Below are 24899 nucleotides of genomic sequence, written 5' to 3'. Positions count from 1 at the left end.
ACTGGCTCCCATGCCCAGACCTGCCTCTTCTTCAAATTTGATTCTCCCTGCAACCCCTTTGTTCTCTTCTGCCTCGCCTGCACTTCTTTAGATAGGAGTTCACCGATTTCTTTTGAGAATGTACAAATTAAAGTCAAACTAATTTAGTTTCTGTTTCATCTCTTCTCCCAGTGATCTTTAAAGCCTTTCTCAATGCCTTTCCTAACTTGAATTTTCTTTTCTCCTCCTGCTTCCCATTGCGTTTCCTTCCCTTCCTGCCTGCCACTTTCTCTTCCCCAGCTCCCCCCTCACACACAACAGGTGTAGGAATTCCTCATCTGCTCTGTTTCCCCCTCACCCCAGTAATCCCATCTTCTGGTCTCCTTTGTAGTTAAAGTTACTCCATCCTTTACTCTCCTCAGCCTCTTACACATTTTGTGATCTCAACAGACGTTTTAACTCCCTCGATCTTAAAGCGTGTGATCAGAATGAAGAAAGCCTGGTTCCCCACACATCTGTGCCTCATGGTGTGTTAACTTTAGGGTCTAAGGTACAAGCTTGAACTGAAATCTCTTCCAAAGTTGAGATGTACTTAAGGTCTCTCTTTAGACAGCGGATGCTGTTGCCTAAAAAGCTCCTGCTGCAGCCTTTCCATCATTCAGGGAGTACATGACACATCCTCCCTGCTCCACAACTTATTTTCATGAAACTAAACTATTCTGACAGCTTTAATCCTGTCTGGAGTAAGCCACTAGGTTAAAACGTTATTAACCGATGGACACACCCCAAATATACCTGTACCTACATGACATGACTGTATAAACCTCACTCCCACAAGAAAGTAATCTAAAAATCATTCTTGATCCAACTCGTGCCTTCCAGCTCGCTGAAAGAACTGACCCCACCCGCTGTCAAGAGGTCCTTGCTTTTCAATTTGTCTTCAGTTGTCTCTGACACAGCCTCTGCAGGCAGGAAAGCTAAGCTTAAATTTTTAAAATGTCACAGCTGAAATGGCTCCAGGAGATGAAGATTTAAGAAAGGCACTAGAAATTACAGGGCTTCTGAGAGAAGCTGGCAACTTGGAAAACAGGAGCAGCAGTGGAAAAGGATGATAAGTAACTGATGTGTGGTTCAAAGGCAAACAACAAAAACTCCCAATAGAAAGTGATAGGACAGGTGCCCTTTTCTTTCTCTGTTTCTAATTGTTCAAACTGTGTTGTCCCTCATCACTTCTGCAAAAGAACAAGAGTCCAACCCATAGGATGGAAGACAGCACTCGTGAGGAAATTCTCCATACTACACATCTTGTAAGGATTATTACACAACTGATGAGTTTTATGCTCTGAACTCCCATTGGTATGGGTGCACTCACTTCAATGCAGTGGTGAGAGGGCTGCTTTTCTTTCTAAAAAAGCAAAAGCCACATTCCAGGGTGAACAAAATGCCATTTTAATATTTTGTAATAGCAAGTTACAAGTACGTAAAAATGAGGTTTGGTAATATTCAGGCAAATAACAGAACACTCAGATTCTCCAACTTCTGTTACCTTCTTTACATTGTACGTATTAAATAAGGTTATAAAATATAGCTCATTACCTAAAGCATGCCCAGATATGTTTGTGGGGTCAGGACCTCACTTGGTTACTGAGAACAGCCCCTAATATATAAGAGCATTCCTCACAGTTGGCCCAAATATTTGCACACACTAAACTCACCAAACGAGACAGGCACTCTCCCAAATCTGTTCACTGAAACACACTTTCAGTAGCAATTTAGTGACAGGAGGATTGTGTAGGTGTATTGGAGGGCAAAACTGTATCCTACATAGAGCTGCTAGAGGAATTAAGCTTAGTCTGACATCCTTCAGTCATTTTCAAGATCTGAATATTACAACTGCGTGCATAATATAACATTAACATGCACTTAACCTGTTCAGAAAATGATCTCTTCTTATGGCTCTTGACTGTGTGAATTGCAACTCTTTCATAATTAAGTTTTCAAAGGAAATATTTGCATAGAGGTGAAGGGATGAGCTTCCATACAGGTGGCAGTAATCTGTATTCATAACTCGTGGCATAGAGATTGTAATTGCAGTGATAAGACTGGAATAATCTAAACAGAGCAGGGTTTTCCCCAGATTTCCATAAAAATCAGGTGAGTTTTTGAGTGTTGATCTCCTGACAGTGGGAGGCCTCTGCAGAAAACCAGTTTCTCCTTTTGTCACTCCAAGGGAGCAAAAAGGATGTAGTAAGACATGTCAACAGCTCTGATGTCCTCTGGCTGTTTGAAGAGCATTCCAAAGAGCAGCCTCGGTACGCCCTGTTTGCAGGCACAGCACATTCACATCTGCAGCCACAATTTTACGTGGTCTAGGAGGAGCCTGGGAAAAAAATGTGTGACTTACTTTATAATGGATATAGCTTTTAAGATTTTAAAGCCGAAATTAATGAGTTAACTCAGTCTAAATAAATGTCAAGCTTTGCTTGAACTAGATCATGGAGATCTGCGTAACTCAGCTGGGAACACTCCCTCTGGAGAAATTAAGAGCTCATGTCCCACAGCAGGACTTGGGCTCAGACCAAGAGCTGGCACTGCAGTGCAGCACTACTGCATGGAGTTTCTGTGTAGGGATCAGGATGCCATCCTTTGGATGAGCTGTTATTGTCTTATGTTTTTCCACCCTCTCTATTCAGCAGAAAAACTTAAAGTCTCCTTCAAAAAAAAAAAAAAAAAAAAAGAAAAATTATAAATGTCTTATTCAATATTTCTCCTCATTTTAAATCAAATTTGAATTTTCCAGAGCTGTACATTAGCTGAATCACTGGCTGCACACTACTCACTCCATCTGTTTATATGGTTGAGTCACTGCATTACCAATATTTTAACACGTTACTTGGAAAGAATTTTCGGTGATCTGGAGGATAAACCCCCAGAGCTCAATAAGATAATGTTCCCTTCTCGGCGTTCTGTAGCACCATACTCTACATTGCTCCCTTTCTGCTATCAGAGATGTTAATTGGAACAAACTGCTATTTTAGGAAGAAGAGCTTATCATAAAGTACAGCTTCCACTTAAAGGCTGGAGAACGAGCTGTGATGTAGAAATCCACTGTCACCTCCCCACGTGCCATGCCTCGCCCTGGGAACTGTGCGAGGAGTTCCGTGGTGTTGGCACAAACATCTTTCGCCACCCAAGGTATCTTTTTGACACTTGAGACACTATAAGCAGATTACCTTCTGAGGGCAGACTGTCTGCTTTTAGTGATGCCAAAAGTCGAGAGTATCCTATTGTTTGACTGCAAAGTTTCTTAAAAAATGCGTTAAAAGAAATTTTTATTCACCTCACTGGGGGAGAGGGGAGGCAAAAAACAGAGCCAGAAGGACAGCGGTAGAATTGCTAATACACATCTTATTTTATGAAAAACATAAAAAGAGAATATTTTGAATGAATGTCACCATGGAGGACTATGAATGCATTCATGCTATTCTGGGAGTTGAGAAGCAGAAAGTGAAACCAACTGAAATAAAAGAAAACCAGTGAGACTAGTTTTACTTTTCAGACCAGGGGTTAGATCCAGCTCTTGCAGAAGTCAGTGGAACAATTCCCACCGGCTTGAGCAGGATTTGGATTCAGCGAAGTGAAATGCAGAAAAAATAACCAGGAAGCATTAATGAGAGGTTCTCAAACACTGGTCTACAGAGCACTTTCTTCAGCCTATAGAGACCTGACTTTCCTCTCCATTACTCACTTACTTCCAGCTGCTTTTATGGGTTTCTACGTTTTGGAGCCTAGAAGGACCGAGAGGTGTTGGGAACAGGGAATGAGAATGGCCGGCCAGCCAAGCCAGATCTTTTGCAGTTGGAAGAGGAAAGGATTCAAACTGCTGAGCAAATAGAGAAGAAATAAAGAAGGGACTATCTGAAGGAGCAGAAGGCCATTAAGCTGAGAGGATTAGGTGGCCTTCAGTGAGGATTAGGTGCTTTGCTGCCTAATGCAACTGTCTAGCCAGGCACCTGAGCTTCCAGCACAAAGCAAGGGAAAAGCTGAGCTCCACACAGATGTCTTCGCAGAGCTAAAAGCAAATAGGAAATGCCAAGGGCAGGAGCATTCCACAAACATTCCCCTCCTCGTCTCCACCAAGTTGGGATTTGTGGTAACTGCCGTGCACTCCCACCCCTGGGCTGAAAGTAGCCAAGCCTGTCTCTGATGGTCCTCACTGCACCATATCCTCCAGGCCCACAACCACACTGTCATTCCAGAGGTGACCCACATTTCTATCACCACATCTAGCTGAAGCCCTTCCTCTTTGGAGCAGCCAGGCATCTGGACCAGGCTACGGATCAGCTGATGGTTTATGCTTGGGGCAGCATTCCCATTAATGCTTTCAGGCTCTTCCACAACAGAATGGCTGTTGTCATCTGAGTACAAGGATACCACATCCAGGCGTGACAGATCAGATGGACAAAGTTGGCACCTGGCTCTTAAGTGCAGGGCAATCCTTTCCTCCACATGTACGTGTGGGTCACATGGCCCTGAGTCCCACAGCAGCCAGTAGTTAAGTGCTTTGTGAAAGAGTGACCACAACTGCCTCAGCCCTCCTCTGGTGTTTCTTAGGAGCTCCTGGGGTTGATAGTTTACAAAGTCACAGAATCATTTAGGTTGGAAAAGACCTCCAAGATCATCGAGTCCAACCTTTGACTCATCCCCACCTGGTGAACTTGACCTCAGCACTTAGTGCCACATCCAGGCATTTATCGAACACCTCCAGGGATGGTGACTCCACCACCTCCCTGGGCAGCCCCTTCCAATGCTTAACAACCCTTTCCATGAAGAAATTCTTCCTGATGTCCAACCTGAACCTCCCCTGGTGCACCTTGCACCTTTCTAAATCAGAAGTTGCAATCAGACCATCCTATTCCATAGCCACCGGCAGACTCCTCCTCCATTAATTCCTTTATTCTTTTTTTTGAACCCACTTACAGATTGCAATTCTATAATGCTCTTCTGCCTGCCAGTGGCTTATATTACCTAAGTCAGCCTTTCTTCATAAGACAGAGGAGATAGAAGAGTCTTTCTGGACAATTTTTCTAAGATTCATTGTTGAGAAAATATTTTAGAAAAGCAAGGCTTTTGTCAGCACCTTGCAGAGCAATAAGGTACAGAGATCCCCATACTGGCTCTGCATGAAATAGCTTTGGATCTGGAAGCAGTAGGAGAAATACCAACCTCATGCTGTGTCCTGGTTAGTTGGTGGGCTGGGAGGCAAACTGGCTTGAGCCTGAACACTGCCAGCAAAGCAGTGCTGCTTCTGGGATCCAGGCTTGTATCCCTGCCAAGGTCTGCTTCTTCCTCTGAGAAAACTGGCCCATTCAGCCCTGGACTGGGGATCAGCAGCACAGAGATGCTTTGTGTCCCAGTGGCACACCCCTAGGGGCTTTCTCCCAAAGCTCTGCAATGCCTGGAGATACAGACCCACCTTCCCCACGGACCATCTAACAGGCAGGGTGAACTGCTTGGTGTGCCCAACACCACTGGCACACACTGCTTCCCACCCGTGGGACCTTCCTGAGGTTCTCCAGCAGACCTTGCTCTCCTGGTCAAGACTTGTCCACATTGAACAAGTAACTCTGGTCTGGTGAGCAGCACATTTACTAGGGAGAGGGGACAGCTCGGCCCCAGCTCACTTCCCCAGTCAACAGCCAGTGCAGTCATGCTGGGTGGCTTTTTTCCTCTCTTATCCAAGGAGTTTTGCCCAGAGAAATTGTGGATGCTCCATCCCTGGGACTTTGAGCAACCTGGTCTAGTGGAAGGTGTCCCTGCCCACGGCAGAGGGTTGGAACTGGATGATCTCTAAGGTCCCTTCCAACCCAAACCATTCTGCGATTCTGAGCCCTGGAGAAGAGACTTATTAACAACTCACTCCCTTTTACTCATGTAAGGCATAAGTTACATCAGTAAGGGCTGGAATTTCCTTTTCTTTTTTCTTAAATCTAGTAAGTTAAGTTCGTGTAGATTGTATATCTTTTCTAATAATCTGTATATTTTGATAGATTTACTTTCATAAATATGGCATTGATCAGGGTCAGACAGAACACTGTGAAATCAGCAGAGACCTTTCAAACAGTGCCAGAAACAATACTGCTTATGGCTTTGTAGCTGTTCATAGAGAGCAGGATCAGCACTGAGGTCCATTTCATAACTAACCTCTACACTCCATAAGTAGTTTAAAGCAACAGAAAAGGCAGTGATGAAATATGCTCTTCATCGAGAGGTGACTCCTTCTCCGCTCCCTCACCATTGCAGAGATTTACAGTTCAGCTGCCTCCAGGGTTTGTTTCCCTCAGTTCTCCTTCCTGACTATTATCCCCGAACCCAGTCAAAATTGTGCTTTTGTTTTGCACTGCCTTCTCCAGTTCTCTTCTAAAAATGGTCATGTTTCTGCTTTTCCAGTCGCACAGGAATTGAAAAGCTGTGTCAAACCCAGCTTGTTTATCTCAGTACAACATCCCACGTACAAAACGTGTGCCTATTTTTGCTGTCAATCTTCATTATTTTCTCTACTTCAATCAGACCCAGGAAAACAATCACAAAACACTCAGGGGATTTTTTTCCCCCCCCTTCCTCTGTGTGCATCCAAAGGATGCTGGCATTCCTTTGGCTGCTAAGTAAGTGTATTCCCTGACTTCACAGCCTCCATAGGCAGCAGTACAGCTCCCTTGCTGCATAGTTTGTGTGACAGACCGTGTTTGCACAGTGAGATTCAATCCTGTCTCCTTGGAGGGACTGGGGCTGCCTTTTTCTCTTTAAAACTTGTGAGCAAAGTTTTGCATTATCAAAGGTTTGGTGTTTTGTGTCCCCCCCCCTCAATTAGTATAACATAAGTTGCATGTAGCCGGAATCTGTGGTGACTATAAATTCCAGCTGCTCCCCTAGCAGACCACGGAGTGGTAGGACACTACTCAGACAGTTAAACATGGAAAAAAAAAAGGAAGCTTTCAGAACCCCCATTTTCCTGTCGTGCCTAGACCCAGCCTTGCCCCTTTCTCATACTCCAGTTCAGTTTTGTATCACCACCTCCACTGCTGACAATACTTTTTTCAATGGGAATATCAGAGCCACAGCCACTGCCAGAATCTCTTGGCAAACGAGCTGCTCTCTGAGTCAGAGCCTAATGCCATTACAAGGTCTGCAACAGCTGCAGCAGTCATACATCTGCAAGTCATTTGAACATTTTATGATGAATAAAAACTATCCATTACATAGAACTATACATTATATATTAACCCTAATACTTATTCAGTTACACTAACAATAACCTTTTCCCTCTGCATGCTGTAAACTTCTTTGGCTGCAGCACATGTTAACAGAGGGACTCAGAGCTCCAGTCCATGGTGGAGCAGTCCCTGTGTACATATTACCTAACTTTTCTACCTATTTAAACACAAAATGATGGAAGGAAAGAAAGAAAGCGAATGCAAAGCTATAAAAATTCATACCATGCATAAGGAAAACATTTTTATATAATTGTATGAGACTGCACACACTCACAAAAATAGAGAGGACACAAAACAATGAGAAGTGCAGAGAACATGGACTCAAAGTGTCTAGTTAAGAGATCTGATTATGCCATGCACAGATCTCAGACCCATCCAGATGTCTCCAGCCAGCAACACGATCCTCAACAGCACAGCCAAGATTTGAAATCTACAAAGTCAGAATTCCGACGGCGGGGCAGCAGGGCTCACGGAAAAAGAAACTGGAATTGTGAGGAGTTAAAATCCTTTAAAATAATAACGAGAACAGAGAAGCATAAATGTGGTTTCATGAAGGAAATGTATACAGAGCCGCAAATTATGAAGTCAGCCCTCCAGGACATTACATTCCTCGTGGAAGCTGCTGAGCCCGCTCTACATAAATAGGTGTAAAATACACTCACCGGCTTAGTGACTTCAAGGATGGAGTCCCATATGTGATTCCCCACCAGTGAGTCTTCTACATATGTACACTTTTACAACAGTAAATGCGAACTGGGCAAGACATACCTCCCTATGAGTTTCACCATAAGAGTTTTAAAGAGACAAGGCGAAAGTGTGGCGTGACAGAAATTATCATAAATTTTCCATTCACCCAGAGCCAGAATTTTACTACCAATCCATATGCATGTCAACGTGATTTCATGTTTGTTTATTATGTGTCATTTGCAAACTCTTTGGGATTTTCAGAAATACATCCCTATTGTTTCCCATTCACTTTTACTCTGTGTTTCATGGAGCAGTTTAGTGCCCATCATAACACCAGTATTGCTTTGGAAGCACAATGTCCATTAACTTGCACTTTCACACTGAGTTAAATGTGTAGATTAGTAAACTGCAGAATAGTGTAGGTTTTAAGTAAGAATCAGCCATTAGAATTGCCTTACAGTCAGAGAAGTGACTTTTAGGAAATGTTTTCTTGACTTGATCTGCTTCCTCAGTGCAGTCAGAGGCCAAACTGTTTATTTTACTGGCAACCCATTTTATTGCTTGTGCTGGCTTTAACACTGCCATTCAGACAATCCACACATTAAATATGAGAAGGATCCTAACATCCTAAAATCCTAATAAGGTTACAAACAGTTCATTTAAAGGGGATTTGAAAGGAGTCCAGCAGAGATCTTTCTTTTTGAGGGTCAGAAAAGCACTGTACTTCAGGGCTGAAAAACCACTTTGCCCCCGATGGATGGGACACTTTACTTGACATGGCCAAATCCCTGTGGTCAATTTGTGGAGCACCTACCTCCCACCAAAAAAAAAAAAAAAAAAAAAAATATATAGAAAAGGGGGGGGGAAGTCCTGGCTCTTCTGATCACAAAGATAACTTACCAAGCCTGACGTGACGCAATGATGTCTTTCTAAGTCAGCAGCCAGCCAGCTGTCTCCTTGCTGCTGCTCCTGCTTTTCCCATGCTCCGGCGGAGCAGAGCTGAGCAGCCAGGCCAGTTGCACAGCCGCTGTTGAGTCAAAGGGCAAGAGCAAAGCTTAGAATAAACACGTTGTTTTCACTCGCTCGCTTGAAGTGCTGCCAAATCTCTTAACATCAGCGCACATAAACCTCGGGCGAGTATCATGAAGCCCGAGGCCCGAGCAGCTGGAATCCTGGAGTGGTTACCTGGGATCTCAACGTCCAAAAAAATAGCCTCCCCATTCCTCGAGGCTGTGTGGAAAATCTCAGAAAACACAACCGTAAAAGCACGACTAACATCAAGGAAAAGAGCCCCCAATTACTTCTTCCTTCAGTTCTCTTTTTTTATAGTCATCTCAAATTTTCAGGGGTAGGGGAGTGGGAATGGGGGAGTCTTTCTGGAGATTCTTAAAGATGCTGGTTTTCCCAGACTGGGCAGAAGAAAGCAGTCATTGATTCTGGAGATAAATCCTGAGGTTATTCAAGGGGAGGAAGACTATGAAGATAAGCAGCTCAGGGCCCAGCAGTAAACAACCAAACAGCAGGAGCAGCTGGAGGAAGGGTAGAACTGGTCCATTTTTCTCTGTCCAATGGCAACCTTCAAGAAGCAGGAGTGGGGCAGAGTAGTGATGTTCCTTCCCTGGACTCCAAAGTTCAACAGCTTTGAAACAGTTCTTCAGCAAGGACTTGAGAGAAAAAGCTCCTTCTCCATATCCAGCCGCCAAGAGAAAAGGAGTTGAAAAACACCGATCTCTTATGGCTAACGGGAGGGCAATATAAAAGATGGAGTCCATTGACTGGTGTCCAGAGACAACAACCTGGTATGAATTCCAGCACCATTCCACTTCCCAGCAGCTGGATTTCTCACCAGGGTGGATTGCTGGTTTTGGACACCTCCCCATTTTTTCCTGTCTGTTAACAGTCTTCCACTAGTAAGTATTTGGAACAGTTGTAAAGCTTTTTTTGTATCTCAGCGGCCTCGCCATTGCCTGAGCGCAGTTTCAGAATCGCTGGCATTGCTGTGCAGACTATCTGAAGTGTATTTTTGTCACGCTGTTAATAAGGGTTGTGTCTCCTGGGAGAACCTCGGCTCGCTCCGAGTTCCTGAACGACGTGCGCGCTCGAGACAGGAGATGTGAGGAAAAAAAGCTTCCCCATTTTAAACTAGTTTTTATTCCGAGTTGCTTGCTAAATACACGTGATGTGCGAAGAAAAAGCTGGGACCACTCTCCTCATCTATAAAGCAAGGATGAGAACCCAAGGAATTATGTGTCTTGCCAACACAGGCAACCAGAGGTCTCACAAATGATCCAGAACCAGCCCAATACCTGAGTCATAAGGACAATCCTTGCTCTCAGTTCCCACATTATCCTTCTGTATTCTGCATTCTGAATTTGTTCCCAGCTCCCCTCACGTTTTTCCCAGCCCTCAAACAATCAGATACATCTCACTTTCAGGAATACCCCAGGAGAGTTTGGGAAACATCCACACAGTTCAGGATGGCCTTGCCTGGCATGATTTTAAACTAAAAAAAAAGCAGAGGATATGCTTTTTGGAAAAGGAGCACGTGGAAACGAGCAATGAATGCATGAAGAGGTGGCTCTCTCAAGTCCCTTTCCAAGCCTCCAGGGAAAAATAACTCTTGCCCCCTTCTTTGAGACAAGACACGAGCATTTGCCAAGCACAAGGTGTGTTGTGGTTTGCACGTTCCCTCTCCTGTGCTAGACAGATGCTGTCACAGATTTTAGAAACCAAGTGTACCCTCCACTGCACAAACAGCCAAATGGAATGCCAAGAGCATCTCATAACCATTGAGAGAGATGAGACAGAAACAGAAAACCAATCACAAACTCAACCAACAAAAAAAAAGAAAGCATAAATAATCTTAATTAGGTCATTTTTTACATTACTGTGTGTTAACTGCATTAGGAACTGTCTATCCAGGCTTGGTATCTCAGATTTGGAAAGGGGCACTGCATTTAACCACATTTCAGACTGGAGTAACAAAGACAACTAAGAATTTTAGGTGTTAATTTTAACTAAAACACATGGCACAGGTTCTGTGAGTATTAGAAGTTAACTTGCATAAAGGCTGTACTCTGTGATGCTGCAGATTTACTGAACCATGTTCCCGCTCATCTATTTCTCAGTTAAAAGTTTGTTGAGAGCGCAGGAGACACCAAAATAAATTTTGAGAGTTGACCCACTGACTCCATACACTGAGCCAAAGTTTTGGGGATATTTTATTATAAGCACACATATTTATGTCCCTAACTTTTCACTAATGCAGTCTTTTCTTCTTTTCTATCCCAAAGCTGCCACATATCCTAAGACTTCCAGAGGTGGGTAAGAATTTCCAAGTGTAATAGAATGTGTGTAGGCAAAGCAAAAAGAAAAAGGAGCTCAAAAATATGTGTAGTTTGTATCAGGAGTGCTACCATCCTGAGCTGAACACTAAGGATAATATATAAGCACCGAGACCATGGAATCATAGAAAAGACAATAAGTATTTACAATTCAGTGAAGTAAAACCACTTGAGAGGAGAAAGACAATCTGGAAACCTGACAGGATATTTTGTTTAGAGTCCTAAGTTTAATTAATATTACTCAGAGTTTAGAGGAGTTTCTCTTAAAAGGATAAAATTAAAACAAATAAACAAACAAAGCTGCAGTGCGAGAACGCCCTGGTTGTGAAGTTGATCACTCAGACTTCCAAAGGACCTGTATTAATCCTTGTTTTAGCTCCTCGAGCCTAACTCTGTGTGCAAACAGCAGCAAGGAAACCAATCTGGAATAGCACAGGAGGGCTGTAAATCCCAGGCAGATGGCAAAAACTTGGGCCAAGAACGATTCCAAGATTTTTTGTTTGTTTTTACAGCAGAGGGGACGTGAACCTGCCCCTGCAATGCTGTCGCTGCGGAGCAACTTGAGGAGCAGGAGTCTCCCAGGTTTCTTCCCAACCACTTTAGTGTGGAAGATTCCACACTAAAAATTAAGAAAATTAATATAAATCCCCTTCTAGCATGTTATACCTTGAAGCATAAGCTCTGGGGAGCTCTAGGGAGATCAGAGACCACTTAGGCAACCTGTGTTGCTACAGAACATGCTGGAGGTACACCGTGACCACATAAATACACAAACGGGCCTGGAATTTGTTGCACAAGATGAGCCTGAAGGAACAGGAGTTACCGGGTCTGAAGAGGAGAGTAAGGGGGACCTTATTGCTGCCTTTAACTACTCCTTGGAGGGTTTAGAAAAGAAAAAAGCCAGGCTTGTCAGGAGGTATGTAGTAAGGATCAGAAAACCAAAAATTCCAGTTAGATAACAGGTAAAGGTTTTGTTTTCTGGGTTTTTTGTCTTTTAAATCATGAGGGTGTCCAAATGCTGGAGAAGGTGACCAGAGATACTGTATGATCTCCATTCTTGAAGATATTCAAAACTCAACTGGTCAAGGTGCAGGACAACCTGATCTAATTGCACCTGTTACAGAGCAGAGCTGATCATCTCAGGACTTCCCTTCTGACCTCAATTTGCAGAATTCTGCTACAGGATACTCAGGATGCTTTCTGCTCACTGCACTCATTGATTAGACTCACCAGGTATTAAATCTGTTTGGAGCAGACGAGCAGTGCAAGCAGCTTAGGTGATGGCATCTCATGTGGTGAGAGAAAAGACAGGTTTTTAGGTCTTATTGAATGTGTTTTGATTGTTGAACGTTGGGGACATACTGTGGAAGATCTGTAAGTGCACCCAGTTAAAAGTCTAATTTCCCAAATTTAAAAGAGATCTTGAAGAGATCCTTATATATTTCAGTTCTCATCATGACTGGAGGCAAAAGCAAGCACCAGAAGGACCAAAAAAGTCTAGAACTAAACTGATCACCACAAGCTCTGTTTGCATTGTAACTGCTGGACCTTGGATTAGTGGGTTTTCAACAGGTGTCCAGAACCTTCTGGGCTCCAAGTTACTTCAAAAGATTTAAGTGGAAGGGAATTATGAAAAGCAATTTTATTAGCACTTTGCTACACTTAAAAAAAAAATAAATTGAGGGATCTAAAGTTTAAAAACCATTCCCTTTGAAAAGGAAAGTGGCTGCTTCATCTTTTTAGGGCTAGTGAATTCCACTTTCACGATTTTCATGTACTCCTCCATTAACAATATTTACATTGAAAACCTCTCTTCTGAAATTTGTGTTGGTTCTGAAAAGCTGGTTTTCACAATAAATAAGCTGAGACAATTTCTTTCACAGCTGTGGTTTTCCAGGCATTATGTTAATATCCTGGATTCTACGATCTTCCAAACAAGGTCACCGACTGTATCTAACAAGTGCCCAGCACAGCAAGACAAAGTTACTAATGTTACAGAATTTGAGCATTTTGTGTCACACCCTGCTTGAAATGTTAGCGTATGACTCAAACACAGCAACATCTGATAATGGCCAAGGACAAAAAAAAAAAATGAAGCCTTTTTCATTGAAGTCCAGGAAAATACAACGGTGGGAAAAAAATCTCAGTGCCCTTCCTCACATTATCTGTCCCTCCCAGAGCAGATGGGCTCGCTGAACTGAGCAAACCTAAGACGGGCACCACAAGAGCTGTGAAGTTTGTTAGACTTCCAGCTTCATTTTAGAGGTGCAGAAAGATCACTGGAAGACACAGAGATGGGATTGCACGGATAGGAAGGACATTCACTGTTAATTTCTGCTGTGATCATGAAACCACGGCAGCAAAATGCCCAGCCCAGAAACAGATTGGAATCTCCTTAGTTAAAAACACAGGAGAGAGTAGGAGTTGACTGAAAGCAAGACACGCTGTTTCAACTCATTCCTGACTGCATTCGGGCAGTGTTTATAACACCAACCCTCCTTGGAAGTAAAAAGGGCACAAGGTGAGCAAGTCTGACTCCAAACTGCCAAGAGTCACAGCTACTGGGGGCAGGCTGAGTAAACAGACATTTCACTTTTACTGTTTAGGTTCTGACAACTTGCAGCCTCCTTCCATAATCACAGAACAGTTCAGAACACAGCTCAGCACCAACACGGCTCCAACCTAAAGGGCTCAGGTTACAATGTGGAGTCTCAGGTAATAACAAAACACAGCGGCTTCACTGGGGCCCTCAACAAGGGAAGACCCCGATTCTTTCATGTTTTTAATGTCAAGAGCAAATTTCTCTCCCTTTTACAAGCACAGTGTACGTGGTACCACTGGTGTCTCCAAGTGACTTTCTGCTCTTTATTCCCCAGCACGTGGGTTTACACATGAGCCGATTTTTAAATTTCAGTTGGAGTCAGTAACATGCTTTTGAGTTTTTACAGGACAATAAAATTGCTTGCCAGGGGTTTCTGACTTAAAAGTTCTACACAGCAGATTGAGGTAGGCCTCTTGATCCTCCTTACCACATTTTTGCCATGTTAAGAGTATAAAATATCTGTTCTACTAATTGCACCCAGGGATTCACATCCAATATCCAGATAGACTCCCAAAGCTGACTCTGTTTACCCTTTGATCTTGCCTAGTCTGTTGCTTGAAAGAATACAGACAGGTGATGGGAAATGCTGGAGCTATTGCAAGAACTGCTTAAACACTAATTAACTCCAAAAAACCCAGAATGAACAAGAAGCCAAAATGGAACTAAACCCACAACAGCTGGTGGTCATCAAGGCGATTTTCCCAGAAGGCAGAAGACTGTTACTAATAGGATGGAAATACAGAATTTACTGAGACCAACTGGAACTGCTGATAACATATATTGAGAAATGCCTCATTTCTCACATTTTCTGCAGAGCAAGAGTGAGGCTGAACAACAATTTTAACTTTCAGTGTGGGAAAAAATAAGTGGAAACTGAAACACAGTCCCAGCAATTAGTACCAGGAGCTAATTTTACTGTAATGCTATTTTCATCACATTTAAAAATAACGTTCAAGCGTTTTTATCCATAGAAATACATTTTTTTTCCTCAGAGTTTAATCAATGCAGTATAGTTCATCAGAATCTGCCCACTGAGATTCTCTTACATTTTAAATTATTTCAATTACTGCAGAACCTGGATGCTGGAACCCCCAACAGATGATTAAATAAAGTTGTGTGTTCTGTTCTCCCTTTACGACAGCGGAGGTTTTTGAGATGTTTCAATCACATTACATAAACCTGCATTCCTCCACTAACACAGAACATTCACTCTTGCCACAGGAGACAAATACTTCTTGTGCTGCTCCCAGCCAATGATTTTAACTTCAAATCCAGAGTAAACATAACCTCTTCAGAGCTGGGGACACGTCTGTGTGCAAGGAGAACAGCCCACTGCACTGCAGTGATAACAATACCAAAGGAAACCATGGCATGTTCCCTTGAGCATCTGCCAGCAAGTGAGGGACTCTAAGAACCAGAACTGCTCAAAAGCCCAAGTTGTTATGCATTTATTTATTATTTATTATCTATTATCTGACTTAAATTATACAGATGAAGCAACAGTGCTAAACAGAACAATTCATCATTCTGCCTGGGCATTTGCTTTAAACGTGGTTCTTTCAGTGCCTTGGTGATGGTCTTCCAGAAGATGGCTGAGGCTGCCTGAACTTTGAGAGAACAGTAATATAATCAGCAAAGGTGTAAGTGTGATACTCGTGGTGCTGAAGGTTCTTGTAGGTGGAATTATCCATTTCCTCCGGAGCAGGCTCACCAAGTGCTGCGGTCTCTGTGAAAACAAACAGTAACTGGTGACTATAAGGATGCCACACCAGAGGACAATGTTCTTAAGCACAGTCAGCCTTCTTACACTGCCAGATCCCTCAGCCAGTCAACTTTTAAAAGAAAAAACAGTCAGCAACTACAACAAAAGGAGAATTTACTGAGTTCTGCTGGTTCTTTGTCTGGTCCTAAAGCAGCACATTAATGTGCAGTGGGGAACAGGAATCAGTACAAGGCATCTAATACAGCAAGGTCTTAAAACCCAAACTACCACCTAATGCTGGGGGTGGACAGGGCAGAACATTTCATTTATCTTTTGAAGGCATATGTCTGCATTTCCTGGCTTTTTCCATCGTTGCCTTGGTTTTCACTCCAGCCAGAACAGTAGGTGACATTCTCAGCAAGCCAGGAGAGGCAAGGAGCAGTACAAATGATTTATCATCACTCCAGGCCACGAGATAAAGCCATTAGAGCTACTCTACAAATTGAACTTTTTCCATAAGGAAAAGTGAGGGAATTAGCAAGATCTCCACAGTTTAATTTCAAATGTGGTTATACCAAACCGTGACACATCAAGAGCCTTTGATGTGAATTTCCTTTCTCCTAAACTTTGTATCAGCTCTTCTTCATAAAAGAATAACTCAATAAAGTTATTTAGAACTCCTTACTTCATGTTAAAGCCAACATTAATTCTAATGCTTTTAGACTATTGTGCAAATGGGAACAGAATCATTTACATAAAAGGTTCCTGGTGTAGGCTGATTTTACAACCAAGGAAATTGCAAGAAATAAAACTTTACTTCCCAACAATAATTTATTCTCATATACCCAGAGTTTTAACAGTAGGCAAGACACACAATCTAGTGAAAAGCTTCACCACATAAATTTGTATGTGGTGGCTTAGGTTAGATTGTATAAAGCTCTTTTTGTAATGTGTCCATCCATAATAAAAATACAAGAACTCGAGCAACTGAACACCAGGGTTTCCCTTTGCTTATGACATAATTATTGCAGTGTAAAGTGATCAGATTAAGAGCAGAATCCATAACATTTAGCAAGACTCGCTTATAAATCCCAACGTAGTAAGCCATGGTTTCAAAGCCTGTGACAGGAAATATCCCTGTGCCTGCTGCTCAGCCCCTACTGAGCCAGCTCATAGGAGACAGCACTGCAGAGAGAAAAGCCAGATGAAGTCTTTGCTGCAAATAGCCCCAAGAACAGGCAAGCGTAGGCAAGTGTACGTTCAACCTGCAAGAGACAGTTGTTCCAAATCAAGAGGCAGATGCTCAGGAAGAAAAGCAGATGGAGACTCATTTTTCCTGCCCAAATACACTGTACTTAGCTCCTAAAAGGCAAAATTTATTCCCGAGTTCATCCTCCCCACGCTTCAGTCTTCATCTCTGCTTTGTCTCTTAAAGAGCAAAGCACTTCACAGGCTGTTCTTCCGAAATGAATCACAGGCACATTTCTGAGTTACCACGCTACTACTTTGCTACTTACTCAGCAGTTCAAGTCAGCAGTTTTTGCTGACTGCTCTACAAAGGGATGACATCACCTGAGCATCCAGGTTTGTAATGAGAAAAATTCCTTGTATGCCTGCCCTGTGCCTGCTGCAGAGTTTGGAGATGAGCAAACGAACACATGGACGGGACAGAAGCACGAAGCAGTGTCGTGAGCTGTGAACATTAAACACGGAAAAGCAGAAGCTGTTCTCAAAGAAGGAAGAGAGAACTGGATATATCTGGAGACAACAGTGCTGATTTTGAACACAGTGTAGCTGGATTTGAGCTGGGACCCTCTGGCACCCACAGACATCCCACCAGCAGTACAGACCTTGCCTGTACCAACCTCCAGCTCTCCTAGAGCCACTCCTCTGGCACTACCCAGCAGAAACTTCCCTGCTGCCACAGCCTGACCACCTTCACAAAGCAGGAAAAGCTCAACAGCAAAAGTGCCTTTTTTAGCAAAGCCAGTCCTACCCAAAAAGGTTTTGCTGGTGCAGTGGTGATGATGGGTCTGAGGCACAGTGGGATTATTGCCCTGTTGATACAAATCTGCAGGAAAAATTTGTCATGTGGGCCTAACCTTATTCTGGATTTACAGCACCAGAGTAGAGGAGGCTGTTTCATAGACCTGCGATGTGTCATAACCTGCACTTTTAATCAGTAGCACATTTTAAGACCAAGTCCTCCGTTACTTGAAGTTAACTGAACTCATTATTTGTGTCTTTGTATTTCTTTCAACGTGGAATTAAAAAAAAAAGATGCTTGAGAATCTAGAATTCCACTGTGGATGAATGGGAAGAAAAGCATCATATGTAGATAAATCCAAATAGCCCTTCCCAATTTTTTTTTTAAAGAAAGTTTCTGCTGCTGGCTGCAAGGAGGAACAAGCAAATTAAAATATCACTTGCAAACAGCGCTGCATTTTATTATTTGAATCACAGAATCATTTTGGTTGGAAAAGACCTCTGAGATCATCGAGTCCAACCTTATACTGATCACCACCTTGTCAACAGGACCAGAGCACTGAGTGCCACATCCAGTTGTTTCCTGTCATCAGGGAAGAAGGTAAGCAAAGGAATCAAATTAAGAACCAACTAACATCTCAAAACAGAAGGCAGGTCTTTTACTCAGCACTATCTCCTGGAAACTGATGTACAAAAGCAATTATTTGTCACGTAACCTGGTTAGACACTTCAGTCACAGAATGGTTGAAACTGGAAGACACCTCTGGAGGTCATCTGGTCCAACCCCAAATTCTCAGGCAGGCTTAGCCTAGAGCAGGATGCCCAGGACCACATTCAGACAGCTTTTGAGTGTCTCCAAGGATGGAGAGTCCCTCACCTCTCTGGGCAACCTGTGCCCAGAGTCCTACCACTCTCACAGTAAAAAAAGTGTTTAGTGATGCTCAGGCAAAACCCTGTTTCAGTTTGTACCCACTGTCTCTTGTCCTATCACTGTGTACAACTGAACAGTTTTAACTCTGCCTTCTTTGCACTCTCCCTTCAGGTATTTACACATTGATGATATTCTGTCTGAACCTTCTCTTTTCTGGGCTGAACAGTCCCAGATCTCTCAGATCTCCCCTTTCCTCACAGGAGAGACACTTCAATCCCTTCATCATTTCAGTGGCACTTTGCTGGACTCCATCCAGCAGCTCCACATCTCCCTTGTGCTGGGGAGCCCCAGAGTGGACACAGCACCCCAGGCACCCCTCACCAAGAAGGGGCTGCAGCTCCCTCAGCCACAGTCCCAACACAACCCAGGTCACCCTTGGTGGCCTTTGCTGAGAGGGCACATTCCTGGCTCTTGTTCAACTTGCTGTTCCCCTGGACCCCCAGGGCCTTTCCCTCAGGGATATCACTTAAAGGATGATATACAGCAGCTTTACAATTATGCTGCTTTTATTCCAAGTAGGCAAATTCTTCAATTCAAAGTAGCAGCGAGAAGGGGGGGGTTTAAGAATGGTATTTATATACTGCCTAAGTTGAAGGGCAGGAATGGTGACTGTGACAGATCAGGAAAAAGGGGCATCTGCTACTGAAAAACACAAAATGAGGTAGGTTAACAGGATGGCAGTAAATAAGAAGGGTAAATTAGGTAGGGAAGCAAAGCTAAGGAGATGATTATATGATGCATGATGGTCTTTCCTAAAAACATACTGCTGTCTCCTCCCAACTCACTACAAAAGTTAACTCACTGCTTCCACACTGGTTACTTACAACCTTCCAGTCTCAGAATCAACACCTGTTTCTGGCATTATGCTATGATTTCCTGAAGTCTACTGGAATCTGAAACACTGAAAGACTGAAAAAAAACCCCAAAGCCTAATGCAAAAAAAACCAAAACAAAACCAGAAAGACAGCAGAGTTTAAGCAACACTCAGATGGCCTCAAATTCAGGTCATGAGACAAATACTTCTGAGAAAAAATAAAAGTGAAAAAAAATTTTGTCATATAAAACCCATGATTTTGCTCACAGTGGAAACAATCTTGTTTTCATTTTATAAGTAACTGGTTTATGAAACTATAAATACAGAGAAATGAAACCACTTCCTTTCACAACATAGCTGGAAACTGAGCATTACTGACAGCTTATAACAATTAGCAATGGACAACAATTTATCTTCCAGAAAGTCACTGCCACACTGTCAGCTTCAGCATAAAGATCAGAGAAGATGTGGAAACCCTTTAAAAAAGTCAAACCCTAGCCCAGATGAATCAATACAGTTCAAACAATTTAAAGTTGTACCCTCTGTTGTGCTGCTTTCTCCAGCCTGGACTCCTGCTTCCTGAATGGTCTCCTCCTTTGCCGTGGTGCCCATCACCAACCCTGTGCTTCCAGAAGTCTCTTCCACCTCAGGAGCAGTTACTCCTTTTGCTTCTGACTCCTGTGCCTCCTTCACCTTTTTCTTCTCTCCTCTGGATACCAGTTTTTGCTCTTTGTCTTCCCGTGTAGCTGCTGAAGTTTTCAGCTGAATTGCTGCTACTTGGGTTCCGATGGACTTTTCCTCCAAACCATCAGATTTATGAGTGACACCGGTCAGGTCTTGGCTTCTCACCACACCTGGTTTTAAGACCAACTTCTGCCAATCTGCTGCTTCTGGAGTGGATTTTACTTTGGGGTCTCTTGCTTTTGATTTTGATGTTTCCTGACTGACTGGTTTTTTAGAAAATTTGACCTGCTTTACAGGAGATACAATTATTTCTGGTTGGCGTGACAGCTTCTTAAGTCCATACTCTTTGTGGGATTTCTGGAATAAATTCTCTTTTGCTAGCATTGATGCCTTTACTGCTATGTTCTCAGAAAAGATGGGATCTCGCTTAGGAAACTCAACTTTAGTTTTAACAGCAACTCCTGAATCCTCATTTTCTTCCTCAGAATCTGAGCTAGAATCTGACTCTGAGCTGGATGAGGACGAAGTCTGTTCCTCGACTAACTCTTTCCTCAAGCCTCCTGTTGCAGGTGCAGTGAGCTTTTCCTCCTCAGGGGAGGAAACAACTCCTCGCTGAGGAAATGCAACCACAGTTTTTCTTGACATGAACCTCCTCGTGTCTTCAGCAGGTTTTGAAGCTTCCTTGAGGCTGGTACTAGATATGCTCTCATCTTTGTCTGTGGACAGTAGGAGAGAGCTAGAAGACAACATTTTAGGAAATTCACCTGGTGCCTTGGTGGCAAGCAGCTTGGTGCTTCCCTGTGGTGCCACTACATCTGGGAAACGGCATAAAGAGGATTATCATCATCATATCCCACACCGCTGTTACTCAGTGATCTCAGTCACACAATTCAAACTTTCCAAGACAATCTGGCACAAAAATAAACTGAAAGGAATTGTTATACTAAATACAGGCACTGCGAAGCAGGAAGTTTAAGACATTCTAAGTTAAAGAAGCTGGAGTTCTAGTAGCAGTTAACAGTTTTTGCTGCTGCAAGGCTGAAACTCATGGGATAAATCCTTATGCTCCTTCCTTTGCCAAACCCCTCCAAGAGCTGGTTTTCCCTGTGCTTCAGCTCTGCATCACTGAAGCAGTTTGCAGACACCTCCCTACCTCAGGTGAGTGTTAAGATGGCTTGTTAGCCAAGCTCTTCAAATACGCTGCTGCAGAGACAAAACTTGTACGTGAACAAGGCAGCAAAGCAGAAACCACAGTAAACAGACACAGCAACAGCTGCTGGCAATAGTTAACCTGGAAGCAGAAGGGAGGGAGGACTCCCAAAAGGCAAAGTACTGGAATAAGAGATACCTGAGGACATACATGACAATATTAATTGTTCATTGCCCACATGACCTGCCAACTGAATTGTGTCTCCATGGCTTAACATTATTTCCCCAAGAGACTTTAATCTCCTCCAGTCTTCACTTCATATTTTTGGTTTGAGACCTCTTTGTAAAACAAGACTTAGAAGATCTCCTGATGCTTCATGTTTCATAGAATCATAGAATCAACCGGGTTGGAAAAGACCTCTGAGATCATCAAGTCCAACCCTTGATCCAACCCCGCTGTGGTTACCAGACCATGGCACTGATGCCACATCCAGCCTCATCTTAAAAACCTCCAGGGACAGTGAATCCACCCCCTCCCTGGGCAGCCCATTCCAATGTGTGATTACTCTCTGCAAAAAATTTCTTCCTAATATTCAACCTAAACCTCCCCTGGCACAGCTAAAGACCATGCCCTCTTGTCCTACTGCTGGTTCCTGGGAGAACAGACTGATGCCCACCTGGCTGTGGCTGTTTGCCTCTCTCTCCTCTCTCTCATGGATACTTGCAGTAAGCTAAATTCTCCAGACAAGGAGAAGAGGAAGCAGCAATTTTTGGGCCCTTTCAGAGAGTACCCAATCCCCCTTGGATGCTTGTGCCAATATCATCCTCAAGAGGCTGAGCAACAGCAAATACTGTTGTGGTTATAGAAAGCAGGAGTACAAAGAGGACTGGGAATACACTGAGAAGATTCACTGCGGCTGAGATTGGCTGTAGTGAAGCCAACTCCATTATGAATTGCACCACTTCCAACCAGCAGAGTAATCCAACAGATTTCCAGCCCGTTATGCAGATTTATCTGCACAGTTTGGAAACTCAGATCTACTTTGTAAGACCATAAAACACAAGCAGTTTTCCCCTCACTAGTATTTTACAGTAATACCTTGTGTGATTCAAGGAGTTATTACCACATAGTTCTGAATAGAAGCAAGTCTTCAGCAATGTCCAAATGAAAACACCACAGAAAAGACAAACACACGAAATTAAAAGCAAAGTATTCAAGAAAGAAATAAGAGGTTTTATCACAATGAAATACAAATGAAGAAAAGTATCAAGTTTACTCTACAGTTAGTATTTGGAATAATTTCAAGCACATACTTCTCTCTGTCAGCTGGAAGGTGCAGGGCAGGAAGGAAGAGCAGAGGGAAGCAGGAGGATGGGAAGCCACCTTTGGAAGAGATCTGACTCCCTGCACAGCCTGACCCAGCCAAACAGCAGCCTGGAGGAACTAACACGTGAGGAAACATCACTCAGGATTGAAGAGTTCTTCAGGGAAGCAAACTAACACAAGACTGGCCAAAGGGAGGGCAGACAAGGGAAAGCTGAGCAAAAGCCGAAGAATTGTTAATGTTAAAACATCCTAAGAAACCAAGAAGGCAGGTGACACTCAACTTGCCTATTAACAGTAGGTGCTACTGTAAAAGTACTTTAAACACTTAAGCTTGGATATGTGAAAAACACAGACTTTATGATTAAAAGCTAAAACATGTACTCCAAACTTTGCACCAGCTGATCTGTATTTGCACCACTTTGCCAGAAGAACAACACATCCAACTCAGCAACAGGAATATCACTCCCAGATGCATTCTTCCTGATGCCTCTAACATCAGCATCGTCACCAGAATGTGTTTAAATCACGTTCTCGCTCGGAGAGGTGACAGGCAGAAATGACAGGTCTATTTCCCTTCATTGACTGTGTATGTGAACCTGACCATTTTATCCAAGCAAGGACAATTTGCACATCCTGTTCCAGCCAGAACCTGGAAAAGGCAGCTAAATCCTTTCCGTCTTAATCAACCTGAAGTAATCGCAGGGGAAGCAGCTGGAAGAGGAGGCCTAAAAGTCTCCTGACACAAACTGGAGCTGCAGGACAGTGAATCCAGAAGCTGATACTGAGGTACATCTTAAATACACTTAATGCAAAAAAGTAAATTCTAATAAAAAACAATTTGCTGTTCAATGAAGGTTATATCGATCTATGCAGTGAAGGCTTTCTTAATGGAACAGCCAAGCTTTTATTTGCTTTTAAGAGGATGCCAGAAGAGGATGCATTCAACTCTTTCAGTGATCCTTTCAACAGCAGCCAACAAGCCTGGCCACTCCTACCTATGGCTCCATGAAGCTTTGCTGTTAAAGTCCCTGAATCTCTGAGACAGGAATCCTCCCTGAACCAGTGCATCTTCACTTAAAACCAGCATTTTGTACAAGATACCCTTGTTTGAAATTTCTATTCCTGCTTTGACTTTGGTCAGGGACAAAAGGGGCTCAAAAACTCCTGAATGTGGAGTGCAGTGCAGCACTCAAACCCAGGTTCAGGCATTGCCCTGCTTGGAAAACCTATGGGGCAGGAACCATTACAACCAAATTTAACACATCAGGGCTGTGGCAGCTTCTCAACCTGCTGCCTTTTAACCCTGATAATCCAAACATTTCAAAGGACAAGGGCAAACATCTAAAGTCGAAAACTAAATTCTGCACCTCATTAAAAAGAGTGGCTTGGTACATTCTTTTCCATCAAATTTCAGGCAGCTTGCAAAGCTTCTTTATATTAAGACAAATGTAATTAAATCTCTGCTTAAATCTGGTCAGGCATCACAGCAGTTAACGTATTACAAAATTATAGAATGGTTTGAGTTGGAAAGGACCTTAAAGGTCATCCAGTTCCAACCCCCTGCCACGGGCAGGCACACCTTCCACTATCCCAGATTGCTCCAACCTGGCCTTGGACACTTTCAGGGATGGGGCAGCCACAGCTTCTCTGGGCAACCTGTGCCAGGGCCTCTCCACCCTCACAGTAAATAATTTCTCCCAAATATCTAATCTAAACCTCCTCTCTGTCAGTTTGAGGCCATTCCCCCTTGAACACCTTACACAGTTTGACATTGCCCCACCCAGCCTGGCCTTGAGTATTACGGTGAAGGCAAACAGAAAAGAAGTTGTCAAAATCACAAATATAAATATATATGCATTTATATTATTCATAAAAAATACACATATATGGCCTAAAAATAGAAATACATCCCACATAGCCACGTTCCTACGAGACCTTTACTTCTACTGTACTTTTTACTTTTTACTGTACTGTACTTTTACATTTACTTTTACTATATTGTACATTTTATCAGAAACCCTCGTTTACATGGCGATGACCTTCCACTCCTTGGATTTCCCAGCTTACCCACCTCTCCCGAGACGCGACCATCCTCAACCTCTCCTCACCGATCCCTTTTACTGACACCCCGATACCACTCGGAATCAAAAGAACCCTCTTACTCTTTTTTGACGGCGTCCCGCTTTGTTTATTTGGCTTCGTGCAGAGCCCGCGCGCCTCCAGCTGCAACACCTGCAGGCCGCAATACAACAAGAATCAAGAAAGCGGGACGAAATGCCCCGAATTGAGTGGATTTGGGGAGGGGGGAGGAGGGGGGAAGGAACTGCGCTGAGAACCCGCTGTACCTGGCGCGTCGCCGCCCTCCCACCGCCCCTCAGCGCCGCGGCCGCCGCCGCCATCTTGCCCGAGCCCCTCACGGT

The 24899-nt window shown here is 43.3% G+C and overlaps 1 protein-coding gene across 1 annotated transcript; it reads right to left on the bottom strand.

Annotated features, from left to right (window-relative positions):
- Positions 1 to 15320: 15320 nt before the first annotated feature.
- On the bottom strand, positions 15321 to 24840 carry NDUFV3 (NADH:ubiquinone oxidoreductase subunit V3). Its single transcript, XM_017811010.1, has 5 exons — positions 24825 to 24840; positions 24642 to 24711; positions 22467 to 22596; positions 19859 to 20818; positions 15321 to 15612 (listed from the first exon to the last, which is right to left on the bottom strand). The coding sequence occupies exons 4-5, from the start codon at positions 20751 to 20753 to the stop codon at positions 15446 to 15448; spliced, it is 1062 nt and encodes a 353-aa protein (XP_017666499.1). The 5' UTR covers positions 20754 to 20818; positions 22467 to 22596; positions 24642 to 24711; positions 24825 to 24840; the 3' UTR covers positions 15321 to 15445.
- Between the last annotated feature and the right edge of the window lie 59 nt (positions 24841 to 24899).

This window comes from Lepidothrix coronata, unplaced genomic scaffold (genome assembly GCF_001604755.1).
Source record: "Lepidothrix coronata isolate B3197 unplaced genomic scaffold, Lepidothrix_coronata-1.0 Scaffold30, whole genome shotgun sequence".
Taxonomy (NCBI): domain Eukaryota; kingdom Metazoa; phylum Chordata; class Aves; order Passeriformes; family Pipridae; genus Lepidothrix; species Lepidothrix coronata.
This window is presented reverse-complemented; position numbering and strand designations above follow the sequence as displayed.

Coding starts and splice junctions, on each gene's coding strand:
- NDUFV3 (XM_017811010.1), bottom strand. CDS start 20,753: ATGTTGTCTTCTAGCTCTCTCCTACTGTCCACAGACAAAGATGAGAGC. Junction 15,613..19,858: donor AGAAAGCAGCACAACAGAGG/GTACAACTTTAA, acceptor TTGTTTTCACAG/AGACCGCAGCACTTGGTGAG.